The sequence below is a fragment of the Struthio camelus genome, chromosome 9, assembly GCF_040807025.1.
Source record: "Struthio camelus isolate bStrCam1 chromosome 9, bStrCam1.hap1, whole genome shotgun sequence".
NCBI classification, from domain to species: domain Eukaryota; kingdom Metazoa; phylum Chordata; class Aves; order Struthioniformes; family Struthionidae; genus Struthio; species Struthio camelus.
In genome coordinates, this window is record NC_090950.1 from 9,458,292 (window position 1) to 9,477,706 (window position 19,415).

The 19,415-nt window shown below is 44.1% G+C and overlaps 1 protein-coding gene across 4 annotated transcripts in view; it reads right to left on the reverse strand.

Annotated features, from left to right (window-relative positions):
- Window positions 1-15,740, reverse strand: part of LOC104143546 (vesicle-associated membrane protein 2) — a 64,205-nt gene extending 48,465 nt beyond the window's left edge. The window contains exon 1 of one of the 4 annotated variants that reach the window (XM_068954580.1): window positions 8,572-15,740. In XM_068954580.1, coding sequence (XP_068810681.1) covers window positions 8,572-8,609 — 38 coding nt within the window. In that variant the 5' untranslated portion in view covers window positions 8,610-15,740. Of the gene's footprint in view, window positions 1-5,587; window positions 5,685-8,571 lie in introns of those variants that run through there. The other 3 variants (XM_068954583.1, XM_068954581.1, XM_068954582.1) reach the window with 3 other exon arrangements.
- Between the last annotated feature and the right edge of the window lie 3,675 nt (window positions 15,741-19,415).

Consider the following 19,415-nt stretch of genomic DNA (forward strand, 5'->3'; position numbering starts at 1 on the left):
ATCACCAATTTCAACACATTCATTTTTGACTGACCTTTTGAAATAGAATCACAGAATAGTTGGGGCTGGAAGAGACCTCTGGAGACCGTCCGGTCCAACCCTGCTGCTCAAAGCAGGGTCAGCCACAGCAGGTTGCTTGGGACACAGTCTAGTCAGGTTTTGACAATCTCCAAAGCTGGTTCTCCCAGCGTCTCTCCTGACCACATATGCTACAGTCCCTTAAATGTAGAAGTTATTGAAAAACAAACTTTGCAGCTTCTTTTCAAAGAATTCAAAGAAACTATTTTTATAATTGTCTAATTTAACATATTTTCCCCACCCAGAATAGGAAATTCAAAAAAAAAAAAAACCCTTCTCCCTACAATGACTGTATTTTTAACATCATTCAATTTTTCAATTAAATTTCGTGATTCAAATTTTTAAAGTTGTTACGTAAATTCCCATTCAGGTGTGAGCATCCTAAAAGAAAATCAGCATCCATCTAGTATCATGCACCAACAGCAGTTCAGTGCAACACCTAATACCACATATTGCCAGGACAGAGACTGTCAGTCTACTCAACTCTTGCAGATGACGTAATGAGTTTTGTAAACGCCTTTCATACTTAAGACTCCAGCATAAGGACACCATTTGATGAAGCAGAACACATCACAGCCTGTGGTGTCTTTCCACTGCCCATCAATTCTTCTTTCTCTTTCCAGCTCCTTCCAAAAGCTGTCTCAATTCTGCATAGTGTTTGGCATGTTTTATAACCACGAAAACTCTACAGTAGCTCACAGCACTGACTCCTCATAAACATGAATCGTCAACTATTTGGTGTTTCCAAAACACAAGCAAACTAAATATGCAGTGATAGCACTCGACTGAATATCGTTACTGGTTTACGTATAGAGAGCACTGCAATAGATTAGAACGTACTTTAAAAAACAGAAATTCTTGAAACAACGTGGTTTTGATCTTCCAAATCATCACCGTAGGGGACTGTTTTCTGGAAGAGTTCACTACTGACCTGGTGATACTGAGTCCGGCAGATGCAAGTTGCCACCTCATAAATTAAATTTCTTTCTCATTTATTCTGAGATAGAAAGACTTTCCCTTTTCTGCCTATCTCTCATTCAATTTTGCATCTGAAGAGATCAAGGAACTTGATCAGGTATTTCAGATCATTTGGTCAGGAACTTCCATTCCCATTACTTGACCCAGTACAGCAGCTGTCCTATAATTGCAATGGACATAACACTTGCAAACACACAGAGAGATCTATTTCAATCAGTTACTATTTTACACAGAAAACCATAAAGTTGTCACAATTCAACAGTTAAAAAAAAAAAACCTTGCCATCATTTTGTAGTTGTTCAATGGATAACAGAAAAGAACTGAAAGGGCTCAAGTACAGGCATGAGGGAAGAAGCAATTGCATCATTAAAACACACCAGCCTAGTTAATTACTGGTAATGGCTATGACCGATGACAGTAGAAAGCACTGAATGACGTTAGGTAAGAGGATATTCTCTCTGTAAGTCATAATTGTCTAAGATTAGCAGTTTAGTCAATTTGTACTTATTTGGGACAGTTGGTACTGCTCCTTCCAGGACACTGAACGGTTGGATAAAGCTGTCTGTGAGAACCCTCCATGCGTTCTGCGTTCTCCCCATGTTGGTAGGAGGGCGGCCGCCGGGGGGGGGGGGGTGGAAATAGATTTAATACACGATTTTCCTTTCTTGAGCTCTGCCTCCTCATCTTAGGGACAATTTGTACATACACAGACACATGAACATGGATTTGCCCAGTGCTCTACTGCCTAAGTATCAATTTTTCAGTAAGATTTTAATTCACTGAATCCTATGCTTGTGTAAATACCATCTAAAATGCAGATGTGCACCTTTGGCAGACTGATTCAGCTTCCACCACAGCCACTTTAAGCGTCCCATAAGTCATTCTGTAGCTAGAGCTATCGATACAGATTGCCTGGAGGTCAACACTAACAAGTTACGGCTGATGCAGAGCAGAATGCATAAGCACTCAGTCACAAAGAAAGGGATCGTTGAACTAAATCTATTTGGATGTCACCTACCTCACATCAGCCTGTTTTCAAGAACATTTCTAGAGAAACGCATTCACTTTGTCTGTACTTGTCACAGACAATTCCCAGTTGTTCCCACTCTGGGACTTTTTTTTTTTTTTTTTTTTTTTTTGCTAAGGTCATGAAGGCCATTCAGTTTGATCTCTCACTCTGCTAAATGCACATCATCCAAATTTCCAAAAGATTTACAGCCTACTCAGGCCACCCTTGTCTCAAAGGGCAAGAGAGTGTATCAGGAATAATGCTTAATATGAGCTGGAAGCCTTTATTTCTAATGCAGCACATAACCATCCCTGACTGCATGGTACCACAAAAGAGGAAATCGAGGGTAGCAAGCAATGAACCAAACACACATCTCCCTCCGTTGATGTCTCCAAGCAGCAGGCTAAACAACAGTTCCTAAAGCCCTTACGTAAGCTCAGGGCTCTTATTCAGAGCTGTGAGCCTTAGAGCCAGGAAACAAGAGTCAGTGTGAAACCATGGTGCAGATGGGGTCCTCTCCCGTTCTCAACATTCTCGTCTCACTTACATAGCCCCATTCCACTGAGCACAGCCTGGTTATTTTCACCACAAGGTCCATTAAACCCCTTAAGTGAGAAAAAAACCCTACTCCTTTGTAGCTATGCTTGTGTGAATCATGGCTACAAAACCCTCAAGCCATGACAAAATGCCACGACTGAATCTAGCCTCTCTGGGTCTGAGGCACCTGGCCCTGAGATATGAAACCCTGAGAACTTCCCTGGGCTCAAGTCTTCCTGCCACCATGGATTTCTGGGGCTCTTCTGCAGCATATTTCTAAAGAAACACAGATGCTTACCAGCACCACAGAGCAGCTGTGCCACTTACAAAACTCACCCCTCTATTTCATGCCAGTTATCCTCTCCCAAGACATGCTCTGGGTGTCCCCCTTTTGCCACTAAACTCCCTAGGCAGTAGATTAAAGATCATGGCATCAGTCTTGTGTGGAGAGCAGTACTGAGGTTTGGCTCAGCTGATCAATACAAGCAGAGGTAAGAGAAGGGCAGGTTAAAGAAGGCAGCCCTACCTCCTCTTTTCTATCTCCTCTCTTTTTTGATCAGCAAAAGCTCCTTGACAAGTTTCATAAAATTATGCCCATAGAAGGAGGGCTAAGTACCGCTCTACTAACAACAGGAGTCCATAGCAGCTCCTTCCTTTACGGGGAAGCTGGACAGAAAGTCAACCAAAACAGAGTCATTACAACTGAATGGTGCAACCATTTTAATCCCATCCATCCCCTCCAGGACATACTCCTGGCTGCTCTAAAACGGGCAGAAGGGTTCTTTAGGAAGCGCTACACTGCTGCTCCTAGGATCGGGATACAGGGAGGCAACTCTGCCCCCAGGACAGCCAGGTGCCTTGCTTTGCTGCTTGTCTCACAAAAGCTGTACCCTACAATAGAGCTCATTTGTACTGGATTAATGTAATCAAAGGCACCCTGCTGTCTGGTCACTGACCTATCTGTAAACAACAGATGACATGATGCCATGAGCTTCTATTATATATAATTACCCACTGAGATGTGACCATTGTAATAGAAACAAAACCATGCACTTCACCTGCGGCTGTTAGTCTATTTTCCACCGATAAACAAAGCTCATAAGCACATCGGCTTTCAGCTCCGTTTCCTTCTCAACTTCCTTCATTGCTCCTTGTGTTTCCTCCAAGCAGGTTTGCGCTCCTTTCCCTCCCAGCCGCACAGGGAAGCAACCCTTCCTTTAGATCCCACTTACGCCCCTCTCTCTTCATTCAATCTTTCTATACCTCAACTCTGTCTCATCTGCCTATACCAAGGTGAAAGAAGCCTGTTGACCAAACGTATCATCCCGGCCTTGGATTGTACTCGCTGCGATAGAGACCACAGGGACAGGCTCCCACCTGATGTAATCAACTCTTTTTTTTTTTTTTTTTTTTTTTTAAGAATCCAGTGAACTACAACTGCAGCTGCTGCTACAAGTCAGTAGCTAATACACACTTATCTCTGATGTGCTTAGTAATTCAGAAGCTGATGGGACATGATATTCATGCAAAAGTTCCAGAAAAGTTTGCTTTTACCATTTGGTAATGAAACAGAAGCCAATTGACACTTCCAAATTACAAGGTCTTCATATGACTAGTGGCTTATTTGTCTTGGCCTTGTTTTGACTACCAAACTCAAGGTCTGTATCACCAAAATAGAAAAAAAATTCTTTCCCTTTTTCTTCTAATTCCTATCAGAAGCCTGATGCAAGTCCTCCACAGAAGAAGAAAGACCAAGTCCTATTAGCATCAGATCACCCTTCCTGCTATTAATTACAAACACTCTTATGAAATATGACAAGACCGAAATACACATGGGTTAAGTTAAGCATTGTCCAAATTACTGCTTTGTGTTTGAACAGCTTAGATTCTGTAATCCTGCAGCAGCAAACTCTTATATTAATCGCTAAACAACAGCTCACATACAGATAAAAGTATTTGATGTCATCATCCGGCTCTTGCTAACACACAACAAGGCACAGCAACCGAAGCATGCAATGAATCGGCTCTTGCCGAATAAAGTTCAGTGTCAACATAAAGCATCTTCTTTTATGTAGCTGGTTTTTGACTTGCAAGCAGCTCTCTGCTTCGGAAACACTTTAGACAACACGGATTAGAGCTTATTGTCTAAAACGTTACATGAGAAACTGCATTAAAGAAAAAGCCAACTTTCAGCATGTGTGACTGCAGACTCTATTTTTAAGAACCCCTTCGGAAGAGGTTACTGGAAATATTTTAAAAGTCGTTTAAGTACAGATTTCCAAGACAGGTTCAATTCCTTATCTTGTCTGAACCAGCAGAGCCGTGTTTCCTCCTAGACTGCGCAACACCCGCAGGTATTCGGCCCCGTTTCTGTTCTGGGCGCCTGTTGGCTTTGGACGTCCTCCCTGGCTGTTCCTTAGGAGCTGCTGGGAACGAGCGGTGAATTGCGATGACAGTCAAACCATGCATTTAGCTACCTGAATTCTTCAACCCTTCTGTGAAGGAAGATGAGTCACACCGACTCCGACTTACCCCAGCATATCCCCGATTTAAGAACTGACTGTGGGGAGGTTGTCACTGCCTAGCAGAGAAAGGCAATGCTTTATTAACGCCCAGTGTAAAGGCTTGCAAGAGGTACGGAAAGGGAGGCGAGCGAGAAGCGGCCCGCTAGTATGGCGCGCTGCCGACAGGGACGGCTGGCACGGGCTGGGGCCAGGCTGCAGCGAGCAGACAGCCAGCAGCAGCGACCACATCGCATCCAGCGGCGAGCGCAGCGCCCCCAGCAGCCGCGGCGCGGCCCCGCCGAGTGACTCAGGCCGTCTCGGACCCGCCGAGGACCTCGGCCCAGCGTCCCCCTCCGCCGCCCCCCGACGACAGCGGGGCACGCTCGGCCTCTCCCGCCCGCTCCCTCCGCGCCTCCCGGCAACTGTGCGCGCGCTGCCTTCCGCGGCGAGCGGCGGCCCCGCGCAGCCCCCCCCGACTCACATGGCCGCTGCCGGGCGCTCCGGCTGCCTCCGCTCGCCGGCCGAGAGGGCTCCGCCGCCGTGCGCTGCTGCGGGCGCGGCCGCGGGGGCGGGGCGGGGCGGAGGGGAGGGGCGGGGCGGGGAGGGTGGGCGGCTGCCGAGCACGCCTGCGCCGCGCGCCGCTCGGGAGGCGCCGGGCGCCCCCTGCCCGCGGGGCCCGGGCGGCTCCCGCGCCTGCCCCCCCCCCCCCCCCCCCCGCCGCGTTTGTGCCTCTATCCCCCTCTCCGGAACGAAAAAGGGGAGGTGTTACAGCCCGCTCCGCGCTGCCAGGGGCGAGTACCTGCGGCTGGAAAAAAGAAATCAGCAGGTGGTGTCAGGACTGAAGTCCCTACACATAACGTACAGGAAAGCCAGGGACAGATAAGCTGCTGGATCGACCGCTCGGTCTTACCCGATTGTCCCTCTGAGGGGAAATACAGTGGCTGCCACGTCTCCGTGCTCCTGGCTTCCATTTCTTGCAGCCTTCACCTCCCACTCAACCTAGGTCGAGGCGTCTCACCGCCCCGGCCCGCAGGCGGGCTGCCGTGCACCTGCACTGAGCCCATCACAGTCCAAACAGGAGCCACAGGGGAAGAGAGGCCGCAGAAGCAGGACCTAATCCTACTGCCTCACCCTGAAACTTACTTTCATTTCACTTGCGGAGGGGGCCTCCACAAGTCCGGCCTCTGCTAACTTTCCAGCACTTCCAATGGGAGCGGACACAAGCCTTTAAAGGACTGGTATCTACCCAGGAAGGGGAAGGGTTTACCCAAAACGCAGATGAGCTTTTATGAGTATCTAGACGCCAAATCTTGGCTGTCTTGGGGATAAAATACATCAGCATCATAAAAATCAAATCCTCCCTGTGTTTCCTGGGTGTTAGAAACCAAAGAAATGACCATTTGTTCCTCAAAGCAACAGCCAGAGGTAGAGGTCTCAATGAGAAAGCGGTGAGCAAAGCATCAGTCTCAGTCGCTGAACGGGGTATCAGCTGAGGGTTTTCATGGAGAGAAAAAGCAAGCCGGGAGCGCGAGAACAGCCACAGCAGTGGTGCACAGCCCAGACACCAGGACACACAGCTATTTCCTCGGGCCAGGTGCAGATGGGAACACAGCCTGATTCAGTGGTAAGCACCCACCATGAGCTCTCAAGGGGAACCAGCCCCTTGGGACTGTGGGACACATCTAGGAGCAAGTCTGTGCCAACAGCCTGCCGGGCCAGTCCCAGGCACCGCTCTTCCCCTTCCCTCCACTCTCTGTTAGTTTGTTCATTGCACTGAAGACTCACCATACCTACCGTTGCTGAAGGCTGGTTCTGCCTGTCTCTTCAACAGGAGCTACTTATTTGCATGAATAAATATCACTTAGCACAGGGCTTTCAGCTGCGGTTTTCTGCACCTCACCTCATCCCCCAGTCCTTGGAAACTGCGTTTGAGCACACATGGTGTTCACACCTGTGAACGCAGCTGTGTAACAGCCTGGTCCTGAGCAACTTTCCCCCGATGTAAAAACCGATTCAAACTGGACTGTCTCTATGAAAAGCTGGAGTTTCAACAAATTGACATACCCTGATGAAAAGCCATTGTGGCAGGATTCCTGACCAGCTTTAAGCTTTATCCATCCTCAGACCTGTCACCTCAACACTAACTCCTTCACTGCTCTTTCCTCCTGAAGAGAGTTTACTTTTCAGATACCTTAGATAAAGAAACAGTTATGTGATACTCCTATAGCATATGGACACACCAACACGTGCTTATAGGATTAAGCCCAATATTAGGACCACCTGCCACCAGACACAATTTTCTGACTCCTCAAACCCCAAGCCTTTTTGGAGGCTGAGGAGCTGAAAGGCCACGCACAGCCAGTGTGGCAGGAGCTCCCGGTACACAAGGACCTGCCGTCTACATCTTCTTGCCCCTTCTGTTGCATCCCTTCAAACTCCTACCATATAGAGAGCAGAGCAGAGCAAGCAACTATTGAGGCTACACCAAAAAGCTAGAAAGACTCAAAAAAAAAATCCAAAACAATTCCCTGCAGAACACTAAACTCAACATAAAATAGTTGTAATATACAAACATTTTGCTGAGGACTGGCTGCAGGTTTGGGAGAACTACGTTTCATTCCAGCCCTTGAATTCATTTTCTAACATTATCAACACAAAGAAAACTCTAACCTGGACCATCTATTCCTTTTTTTCCATTCCTCAAGCAGTTTCACACAGAAAAGGTCGTAGCAGCAGGGCTGTACTCCAGACAGAGGTAACTATGTAAGTAACTAAGTTAAACACCATTTGATTAATATATTAGGGGCAGTTAGAGAGGCAAATGAAAGTGTAATGAGCAATGCTTTTATCTGCTACAACAACAGAGTTGGTATGCTCGTGCATTTGCCGGGAGCGGTAATATACAATCAACACCTTGACACCTATGCGAATGAAGACTATTCCACTCTCAGATTCCTGATGTTTTTCAGCAGGGAGAGAGAACTAGGCAATACAAAAGGACACCTAGCCTGGTAAACGAGATTTAATCCAGCCCTGTTTCATGAACTCTTCGCAGCCAAGTTCATGGATTTCAAGTGTTTTTCAATTCCTGTACTGCTCTGTCCTTAATAATAGTGGAACTAGCTCCATCTACGCTTGGTAGAAGCACACAGCTGTATTTCTGTCAAATTAGCCAGCGCATACGATACAGTGTTTATGCTGACTTTATGCCAGTTTTATCCTGACTGAAGGAGGACAGAAGATTCCTGCATAAGCATGAAGTTAAAAGGGGACAGGGAGAGCGCCCGCGCGGGCAGGGAGCGCGTCAGCACAGGGGGAGTGCTTCCACCACGGGGAACACAGCGCAGCAGCCGAGCGAGCTCATGCGAGAGCCCTGCCTTGCATCATGTGGCCACAGCTTTCCCGCATCTGGTAGCGGGCAGCGCTTAAACCCCCACTGAACACATCATTGGACTGTGGCCTTACTTGCCAAAGAAGAAATTCCCACCAGCTGCTGGAGGCATCACCACTCCAATGCAAGGAGGCTCACGAATTGGAGAAAATCCACGGCTGAGCTGGGGGACGTTTTCCTTTAGCCCTCCATTCCCTTGAAAGGGATTGCAGCTTGTCTTTCAAGGCTGCCAAAGCCTTTCGGTGTAGGAAGAGATGCAGAGACACCCTGTGGTGACAAAAAGAATAAGATCAGAATTAGTCCAAATAGCTTAAATTCTTTTTTGTTTGTTTACGGACACAGAACAGGGTCAGAAAAGCTGGATCCTGTGGACCCACAGATGTCTGACACAGACTTCTCCCTGGTTGCTAGTCATGTCATTTCCTCTCTCCAGACCACCTTTCCCGTCACACATCCTTTCCCCTGTGCCTCGGCACGACGGTCCCTGGCACAAGTTTTGCTCCTCGTTCTATACGTGCTCTTCTTTTACCCCGGGGAGTCTCAGCTGGGTCAGAGCTTCTGGGTGCTGCTGCAATTGGAGGGATGGCTGCAGAGATGCTGGGCTTCTGGAAAACAGTGTCTTGTGATTTAAGCCTGCCTGAGTAGCAGAAACGGTCAGTCTCATCCATAACTTGCTTTTTTAACCTCATCCATAACTCACTTTTTTGGTGCTGAGATCATATTTACAAAAATGGCAGCAGTTACAGAGGGAGCAATAGGCTGCACCTGTAGTCCAGGGATGAAAGCAGTTACTTCAGCTTACAAAAGCAAGCAGCATTACTGCTACTGCTAAGTATGAAAAAAGGGCAATTACTCAGTATATTGAAAGTGATAATAGTCGAATTTCACAAGATTTAAGCAGAGAAAAAAGAAGACAAAAAATCAATTATTCAGATTAGCGGGTATTCAAATCTTCTGATCTGGCAACACACTCTAAGCACATACTTAGTGCAAAGTATAGAAGGAGCTGCCTTGACATCATTAGAATTAGTTGCACTGGACACCAAACATAGCCACACATCAATAAAAAGCAAACAAATTAAATAGTATACAATACATAACCAAAGTAGTTTTTCTTATTGACTAACAGGCTTTAGAAAATACCCCTTCTGTGCATCTTTTATTCCTTATCACCAACTTCCATATACTTATATCTGTACTTTCAGTGTTACATTTTCCTTTCTTGATCTTTTAGACAAGAGGAATTATTACTGCAAGAGCCTGTGGTGAGAAGCCTTTGAAGCTCATCGTCTGAAAGGTGAGGCAGATTCCTGCCTCCCCAGCTGCTGCTTTTTATTCGCCAAAGGTTGATCTGCTCTGCAAAGCTTCACCTCAACACTACTACATGCCTAAAATAGGCCTTGAGCTTGCAGATTATTTTGTCACAAATTAAAAACTGCAGGGAAGTCCTTTAATTTTGATGCATGCCGTTTCTCTTATTCACAACTTTTGTTCATTCTTCAATAGTGAAGTAATTCTTCGCTGACTGCTTCCTCATATGGGCAAGTGAGCCGTTTGCAACCGCTTTCATAAAAAAGTCTTTTCTTTTACCTTTGCGGTAAACTTAGGTAGGTGCAACTTGCTTAGGTTCTGCTAGAAAGCTGGGTCTCTCGTTGGCAAGCGTGAGCAGTGCGAGTGTGTCACGCTGTTCCTTCGAGGAATTTTCATCTTCTTGTTAATATCTGTCAACATACGTTTTCGGTACCAAAAAAAAATTGTAACACAGTGAAAGACTGTTTTAGGGTCTGACCCCATAAAGAATTTGCAGAGCAAAATCCTACCGCCTGTGTATATCCTCCTATAAGAACTAGTTATGGAGAACCGTACTCAAAAGACTGGTTTAAAGGTGGGGGGAGGAGAGATGAGGGTAAAATCAGACAAGTGCCCAGATCAGAATGGTTGCCAAATTTATTTTTAATCCTACAGAACATATGTGTGTGACTTGTTTTAGAATACGATTCTGTGAAAATATTTTGAAGAGATACGTAGAAGGAGACCAAGCCCTTCCAGTGACCAGGAAGGGGTGAACACTACCCTCCAAGTCAATCCACCAAAAGTTAATGCAATTACTAACTATCAAACATAGAGCAGAGACTAATTCAATCACAGAGGCCAAAGGGATAATGCTTGGAGACAGAGCAACGCAACGCGGAAATGCAGACTAATCAAATGCTTTATCAAAAGAAAGAGGAAACAATTTCCAAGCCTTAACTGAAATCCCCCAGTTGGTTCTTCATCTTCTGCGGTTTCGGGTTTTTGCTTTGTGATGTTTGTTCCATCTCACAACATTTGTTTGACTGCTTCTGTTCTCTGCACAAAACAGTTTCAATGGCTCCTGGTTCTTTGCTTTTATCAAATGAGCCTCCTCCTTTCTGGTTTTTCAGCAATTAACCTAATCATGAGAGAGAGCACATTGAGGAAAGTATTTATTACATTTAATGTCCAAGCCTACTTTCCATAATTACATGGAATGGTGATTGAGTAAGAACATCCAGAGTCGCCCTGTGTCTGCAGGATTTTTCAAAGCAGGTATTTCCTCCATCCGATGGAAAGCGGCTGCTCACTGATCTCTTCTGAAACTCCTGCATAACCAGGACTTCCAGGTTTGTAGGAAAACAGATCCAGACTTTACCAGGTGCAGTGCAATAAAGGAGGCATTGTTTTGAAAAGCTACTCAGATTTCTGCTTTCATCTAAGCAGGTGCTGTTGTTACAACAGATAAGATGAGCTGGCACAAAGGAAAGAAGGACCTTACAGAAGAAAGCAAAGGAGATGGGAAGCACAGCCGGAAAAAGAGAGAGCGGCTATTTAAAAGAAGATTTTCTGGACTGAGTCTTTTCTCTGGGTCTCCAAAGAATAAACCGTAAGTATAAATGAGATTCTGTTTTGCATACATTTTTTAACCAAGAAGTTTATTTACACATATTTCCGGAGCACCTCTCAGAGAACCAATGTCTTGGTTACCTTTGCCGTATTATCTGTTTCATAAACAAGGAAACTGTTATGGGATAGTTAAACTTATTTCGACCTAAAAATTAGCCAACCGCTGGCAGAAGTATGTACGAAATTAAGATCTCCTGATATTTTTCTTTTAGCCGTTTCCCTATTCTTCCTCCCACCCATCTAAGGGAGATGGAGGGGCAGCATCCCAATACTTCTGCGTGCTGACTAACCCTACCAGTTAGGGCAACCCAGGACGCTGTTTCTAGGAATAATGCTGTTGCGTTTTTAGCTGCACCAGTATCCCTAGCTCCAGGGTATACCTGACAGTGTGGTGGCAATGGACAGGCAGCACCTGAAATCAGTGTTCAACATGTTTCTTGAGTCATGGGATAATTATTGCTTATTTTCTATAATAGTGCCTTTACACTTATTACTTTTCAGAAAAACAGACAATGCAAAACTCCTTTTTTCACCAAAGTGAGCAAAGAGGCAAAACTGAGCTTGAGATTACTGCTTTGCGCACATACATGTAAGCTTTAAGGTATCTTCACCATTCTTATGTGGTTTGAAATTCTCTTCTTAGGTCTGTGTATTTGATGTTGTTAATATATGCATCATGCAAAAATTAGGGGTGATTTTGAAAAGGCATCTTCCCTTAGCCACTACAAAATCCGTTTTCTATGCAGACCTCCTAAAAAAAGGAGTCTGTCTTTGGTAATTAGCACAAAATTACCATCTCGGCAGGAAGTGCATGCAAGTCTCAGCAATTACTCAGCTAACTACATTAAGCTTGATAGCCACAGCAGCTGGTCACAAGCTTGACACAGATTAAAGTACACTAGCCAGGAACGATACCGAGAGACTATTCTTCTCTCGGTTACCCTGATCTAATTGCAGAATAACTAATACCAGGGGCTTTGCTTTGGGATTTATGTTGTTGCACTGGAGGAAACTGGACTGGAAACATGGGCAAACAACAGCCACAAAGTTCGTGAATTATAGCTGTTTGTGAAGTTTTTCTCCATAACTTCACTGGCGCACGCGTTCTGGAGGCAGACAAGTTCAACTGAAGCATAATATCGTGCCTTCCAGGCTTTGGTCTTTATTTGGAAGCGACAGATAAGGATTTTTCCCAGTTTGATTTAAAAAAGCAGTACTGTAGCAGCTTTCTCCCATGGGACTCTCACACGGATGGAAAGAGAAAGTATTCAGACTTTACTGGATGTATTTCTACAGAGACATTGAATGGCAGGGTTTTAAAAACATTCAGGTGATCAGGGTCTATACAACCTTCATAGTGGTACAGTCATGCAATTCAGCACTGATTTGAGAGCTCTTGTAGGCAAATATCCAGGTTAAAGCCTGGATTTTTAAAAACTATTCAACATAAAATGAAAAAAGAAAGGTACAATTTGAACAGTGCTTTTTTCCCCCCAGCCTTTCCAATTCTTTTCAAAATCATAGCAAAATAGTGCTTATCTACTAGCCAGCATAACTATTAATGCATGCAAGTAGAAAAAGAACACTTACGATAGTATAGGTGAACTCTGCTAGGTCTGAAGCCTGTAATTTAGATATACAGAATTGTCCTCATGCAAATACCTGAGGCTTATGTCATGATCATCCTCAGAAAGCCCGCACAGGGGAGAACTGAGTAGAAAGCTCCTATCTACCTAGCTGACTTAGGAGTTTTTACAGTTTTGTTTGAAGAGTGACAGACAATCCTTGTACTAATTCTGGGTTCCCAAACTGAGGGCTGGTCACTGTCGTCCTAGCACCAGAGCCAGGCTTGCCCCCTTTTTCTGTGCCCTCCTGCTCCTGCAGGTGAGCATACGTTGCACCTGCTCCTAGTGGGTCACAGGAAAAGCCTCAGGGAGGGTTCATAAATGAGACACTAATTGCTTCTGCTGATCTCATTCAACTAAGAAATTTATAGGTGAAACTTGTCACCTTTCTTTCCTCTGATGGTTCTAGCCCTCAGGGAAGGGGTCAGATTTGTGACGACAAGAGAAGATGTTTACACAGGAAAGGCTCCAAAAAGCTGAAGCCAGCACAGGAAGAAATATGTTCTTTAAGGCAGCCACAGTCTGGGAAAATGTGTCCAAAATGTGAAATCCTCGTTTGCCGAAAATGCGAGACGCTGCATTCAGAAAGCAGCTTCATTGCCCACAGCCTGCTCGACCACTACGACAGAGGAGGACGTGTCAGCTCTGGTACCCGCATCGCAAAAAGCCACCAAGTACACAGAAGCGATTAAAGACTCTTTGTAGGTGCCTTGTTGGTACTTGACTGCAACCAAAATGCTATAGTTTGGATCTAGTCTGCACCATCTGTATGCAGCGCCAACACCTACAACCCTACTGCAGTTCATAGTTACTATATGTAGCAGATGTGTATTCACTAATTTAACCAGTATAAACGCTGCAAACAAAGATTTCTAAGTAGGAGCTAAAAGTTTTTCAGATACTAAGAACAGGAATGGCTCCAGTAACAGTTTCAGAGAGTTTTTTTTTCCTCTAGGGATACTAGATTATCACTTTGAGCTGCAAAAGAGAAAGTGAATCTTAAACGCAGAACCACTGGGTGTATTATACTTACTTGTGTAGGTCTGTTTTAATGTTTGTGGTCCGGAATATTAAAGTCTTATTTATTTTTAAGCTAACTGGCACGTGTGTGCGCTTTGATGGGGGGGGGGGGGGGGGGCACTTCTAAATGCTGTCCTAGCCACAAAAATTGCAGAACTCACTCAAACTCTCTTCTGGAATTTCTGAACTTCTATAGACATTCAATGTCTAACTTGTTACCCAGCACCTCTCCCAAAGAGGAGCAATAACGATAGCAACTCACCAAGCAGCTATTTAAGCCTCCTTCGGGTTTCAGATCTGCGCACTGAACAAAGCAGTATTCACAGTTAAAGCACTCTAGCAGAGCGCACACCTTGAGATGTCTACCTCCGCTCCCTTCACAGCGCACGGAGGGCCCGACCCAGCAGCAACAAGGAGGGCAGCAAGGCAACTAGCCGATACCCGGTGCTAGGTGGAGGGTGGCACTTGAGGTCCAGGCATGCTCAAGACTACCTACCTTCACGGAATTCCATTAACTAAAGGCTACAGGTGGAGGAAGCCCCTGGAGCAGACCACCGCTGAGCCTAACAGCACACATCTTTCCTCCCACATCAACTGGCACAATCCTATATGCAAGACAAATAGCTCATCATTTTGTGGGGAATGGACTACACACACTTCCTGTCCTGCAGCCATTAACATTAAGGATTCTTTCATCTGGCCAAGCAGACGCAACATGGGCTGGAAAGTGTGGACCTCCGTTTCCTCACCCCTCTTCTCGAGTTCCCAAGCCACCAGTCCATAGGGGAAAGGGCTCTCTCTTGCAGTCTCTCTGTCCCTCCCTTCCCCCTATTTTGGAGCTGTTCCATTTTTTTTCTGACAAATGTTTGGTAAGGGGACCGGAATACAATTTTTCTCTATCCCTAGGGAGTACTTTAACTGTGCTATACCATCCATTCTACCTTTTTTTCCTATGGAAAATAGCTTCAATAGGAAGGATTCAGCACCATGTACCCATCTTTCCCACACTCCAGAACATCCCAAGCAATAGCACTCATCTCCCTCGTTGTGATATGCTAGATGATCACTCCACAGCCCCTAAGCAGAGGGGGTAAAGATGATTTCAGATGCCAGGAATGAGCTGCTTTGCCTACGTTGTACAGGTGGTTAGATCAGGTACACGCATTCAGACAAAGTTCATGGGGCAAAGCCCCGCAGGTAGGATAAGCAGGAAAAAAAGCTCAGTTGAGATTCACAAATAGGAATGAACCACTACGTAGTTCCTCACTTCTGCCTGGGCTTCAGTGGTTCTGAGCACCTCCAGCAAGAGTAACATAGGCTTCTAAGACCAAAATGTAGACCTCAAACACCCTTGCCCTACAAGGGTTATTATAATCCCTCAGAAACCATGTTTCCATGGTGCCCAATTATCATTTCCGCTCATTTGCTTCATACAAGCCAAATTACGCCTAACAAATTAGAATTAACCTTTTATGTTCCTCTGAGACTGCTATTCCAGAAGTGTGATCCTTCACAGGCTTCCCAAGAGTAAACCACGTAATTATTTAAGGAATAATATACTCATCCCAATGCCACTTCATCCAGCAATCCCAGGGGAAAATTTTTTTCTCCAAATAACTGCCTGAGGAAAAGCCAAGTGACAGGCTGGAGGAACGAAGGGCTGACTCATCACAACAACAGCATTTTTAATTTGATAGTTCATTACAGTAAAATCTGTTAAAAAGTTAGGCTGGCTTTAGCCAGATGTTCTAGAGGTGACATAACAAGACAATTTATGCCAGCATCTGACTGGTAGAATTTTCTTCGCATTTTATTAGAGGACAGATAGCGATGGCAAGTTCCTCAAGCAAGCTATGAGGTTAGAAAAAGCATCCAATAACAGTAGTATGCAAACTCAACTCGTTAAAAGAAAACATTCTCTTCTTCCCTCACTTCCACCAACAGTTCATGGTATTTTGCCACATTGTTTGAAGAACAGATAGCAATAGGTGCAGTGTAAATAATTTCCCTAGCCAGCATTGGGAAACACATACCTCCTTCTTGATCAATCAAGAAGTCACACATAGAAGAATTATAAATAACTACAAGATTTTTATTATGCACTGATGTAGCATAAGCAGCATGGAACTGAAGTTTGTTCTGTAGTACTAGATGTTAAAATTATCATATATTTCCTTGTTTTGGCTATTAAAACCTGCTCTGAAGGTCTGCTTGCCATTACATCTTCATAAGGCCACATTCCTTCCTTCCACCCATGCAATTTTAGATGAGAAATTCCCCAACCTCCCATGTATTAAAGAATCCAGCTCTGCTGACTCTGCAATGCCTGAACTAACTGATATTTAGCTGTGCTCCCTAAGTGACCGACGCGGGCAATAGGTTATTCATACTGTTCCCATAGGACATGCTGGAGAAAGCTTTCACATCTATGCAATCAAAAAAAGTTTTCTAAGAAAAGGCAAAGCTAGCTTTCTGAACCGAGAGGCCAAAAGATGAAATATATGTAGTTCCTACATCCATTTAAATCTTGAGATCTTATCTATTATGATTTTACTGTGACTGATTTGCGAAGATATTCCAGTTACAGAAATAATTTCACTACTAACCTTATCACCAGAGTATATTCACCAGGGGACTTTGGCAAACAGACATGCCCCAAACAAACCAGTATTGCATCAAGAAAGTAATCAGTGTGGTGTTATGGTCAGGCAATTAAACCTCTACTTGGAGTTTAGGCTGGCTTCTGTCTGGCCAGGCCAGCCAGAATAAGGCACATCTGTCTACAAAAACAGACATACATTAACCGTGAGATCCAAAAACAGTGCAGCGCTATCATCTTACATGGCAGCATCTATTAATGCTTGCTTTCCATCAGAACAGTTCTACTCCCTCATCTTTCAGCAGCATTATCCCAAATAAACTACTTAAATTTTTTTTTTTTTTTTATTTTGCCAAAAGCTGGGATGCAGTTGCAGTATGTGAGGATTTCCGCTTTTGATTTTAAAGCCAGCTAAGACACCTAATTATATTAATACAATATATTGTAAAAGAGTAAAAGTAGAAATACTGATTACATACTTAAAGATTTAATTTTGAAGTAATTCTTAAGGAATGACTATGCAAAGCTATGATCATAGCCTGACACGTTAATTATTAAGAGCCCATACTAGTTAAATATCTGTTTTCAATAACTAAGAAATTAAAGAGGTACATTGGGCTCTGCTATATTAAATTCATGAATCAGGTCAGTCGTAGTCATTCCTTAGAACATGAATGACTTAGTCAACACACCATTGCCATCTAAAACTATGATAAAAGCAATAAAAGAGGAAGGGAATCAACTCCACTAATGAGGGACAAATCCACGAGAGCTCTTTCCTTGGAAAGCGAGAGCAAGAAAAACTCTAGGACCAGCAGTTGTCATCATTTGTCAAGAATCAAACAGTAAAAGGTAAACAAAGCAAATCCACCAAGTAATCATGCAAACCAAAAAAGAGTGGAACAGACAAATATATACACTGCATACATCCAATTTCCAGCTGTTGCTTTCAAAAGCAGTGTCTAGGCAGCTTCTCCCCTATCAGATACAATGAAAATCTGCAGATGCAGGCTTGATTTAAGGAAAAGTCGTATCCCCAGCATAAATGTGCAATCAGGTTAGAAGTAGACTTGGAGAAGAGTAATTAACACAACGAGACCATCTGAACTGAAGGTGTTTTATATCAAAACTGCCAACTTGTGGTTAGTTTTTCTATAGTTGCATAAAACTATCCTTCTTGCAGCTTCACGTTATTTAAAAAGATGGTTTTTACTCACTGTTACCATCAACGAAATCTTGAAACACTCCTCACTATTATCTGATCCTGTGATACTTTCTGGATTCTGCAAACCATCTGAAGTAACAGCTCTGAAGAGGAAAAACATGATCTCACTCAGCACAACTTAACTTACCTTTTTAACACTAGATACTGGCAGATAAGTACAGAAATAATTAAGGGACTGATGCCATAAAATTTCCAGCTTTCTCTTCTTGGGTGACAAAATGGAGAGGGACAGACTGTCTCCCCTGTTACTCTTCCCAAAGCAGTTTTGCTTCTTTTGGACAAATGCCTGCATTCTACAAGAGGCAGCATAAATCATGGAAACCTGGGGAGAGCGGTCATCTACTTACTAATAGAATTCAGCAAAGCACTACTCTACTTAAAATTTTAAGTGAAGCTGTTGCAAAGTTCACTTGTTACCTGCTTAGCATAAGGTTCTTCCCTGAGAAGTCAATCTGGAAAAGTAATCTTCTTGGCTATATTATCCTCTCAGTGATCCGAAGACCACGTGAGTTCAGTTCACATGAAGAAAACGCATTATTTTCTTTCACTGCCAAACATCAAAATACACCATGGAACTAGTATCCAACTTCCCCCCGCCGCCCTTGCTAATAAATTGCCAACAATAAACGTAGCGAAGGCAAAGACAACCAAATACAAGGTATTTCTACATTCCCATTCAAAGGCTATTAATCATTACAGATACTAAGCAGAGGTAGCATTTCTGATCATCTCTAAATACTGGCTGTCTCAAAGACGAAGGGGAACAAATCACATTGTCTATCTCAAGTACTTATTCAACCTGCATTAAAGTAATATCCAAAAGTCTCATAACATAAATCATCCTTACTCCTTGCAATATCCTAATAGTGGTGGGGATGGGGCTCCTGCATCTGGAGGTCATGCTGCCTCCTCCATTTCTATCGATGGGAATCCAAGGCACAGAAGACTTTAGTGATTCGTTCAAAGTCTCCCAAGAAGCCTGTGGTGAAGCATGGAACTGAATCGTCTCTTTAGCTATAAGCGTAAGCATGGGATTGTGCTTCCTCCTACCATAATACCTGCACACTTGCCCCAAGCAGTCAGGATAACCTGGGAAACTCTATCTGGAGTTCGGGGCAAGGTTATGTCTCCCTGACCAGCAAGACACACCAGAGACATTTGTCTGAAATGGAGTACTCCAAGGTAAAAAGCCCAGGAACAGTTTCTGACGCAAATTTATACGCTGTGAATTGGTCAAGGATATGACATGACTTCTTTCAGAGTTGTGAACTGTGAAGTAGTTTCTTTTTACCCTTCCTCCCATCTGCTTCTAAAAAAATGGGGACATGTCACATTTTTCAATGTTATTACATTATAAAAAAACATATACATTTAAGCACTCGTTACTTTGACACTATTCTAGAAGCAGAGGTCTTTTCAGACAAATAAACCTCTAGAGCGAGGGCAAGAGAATCATGACAGCATGTAAAATGCTATCTTGGCTCCAGATAGGTCTTTGACCTTTAAAAGAGACCAAAAAATTCCGTC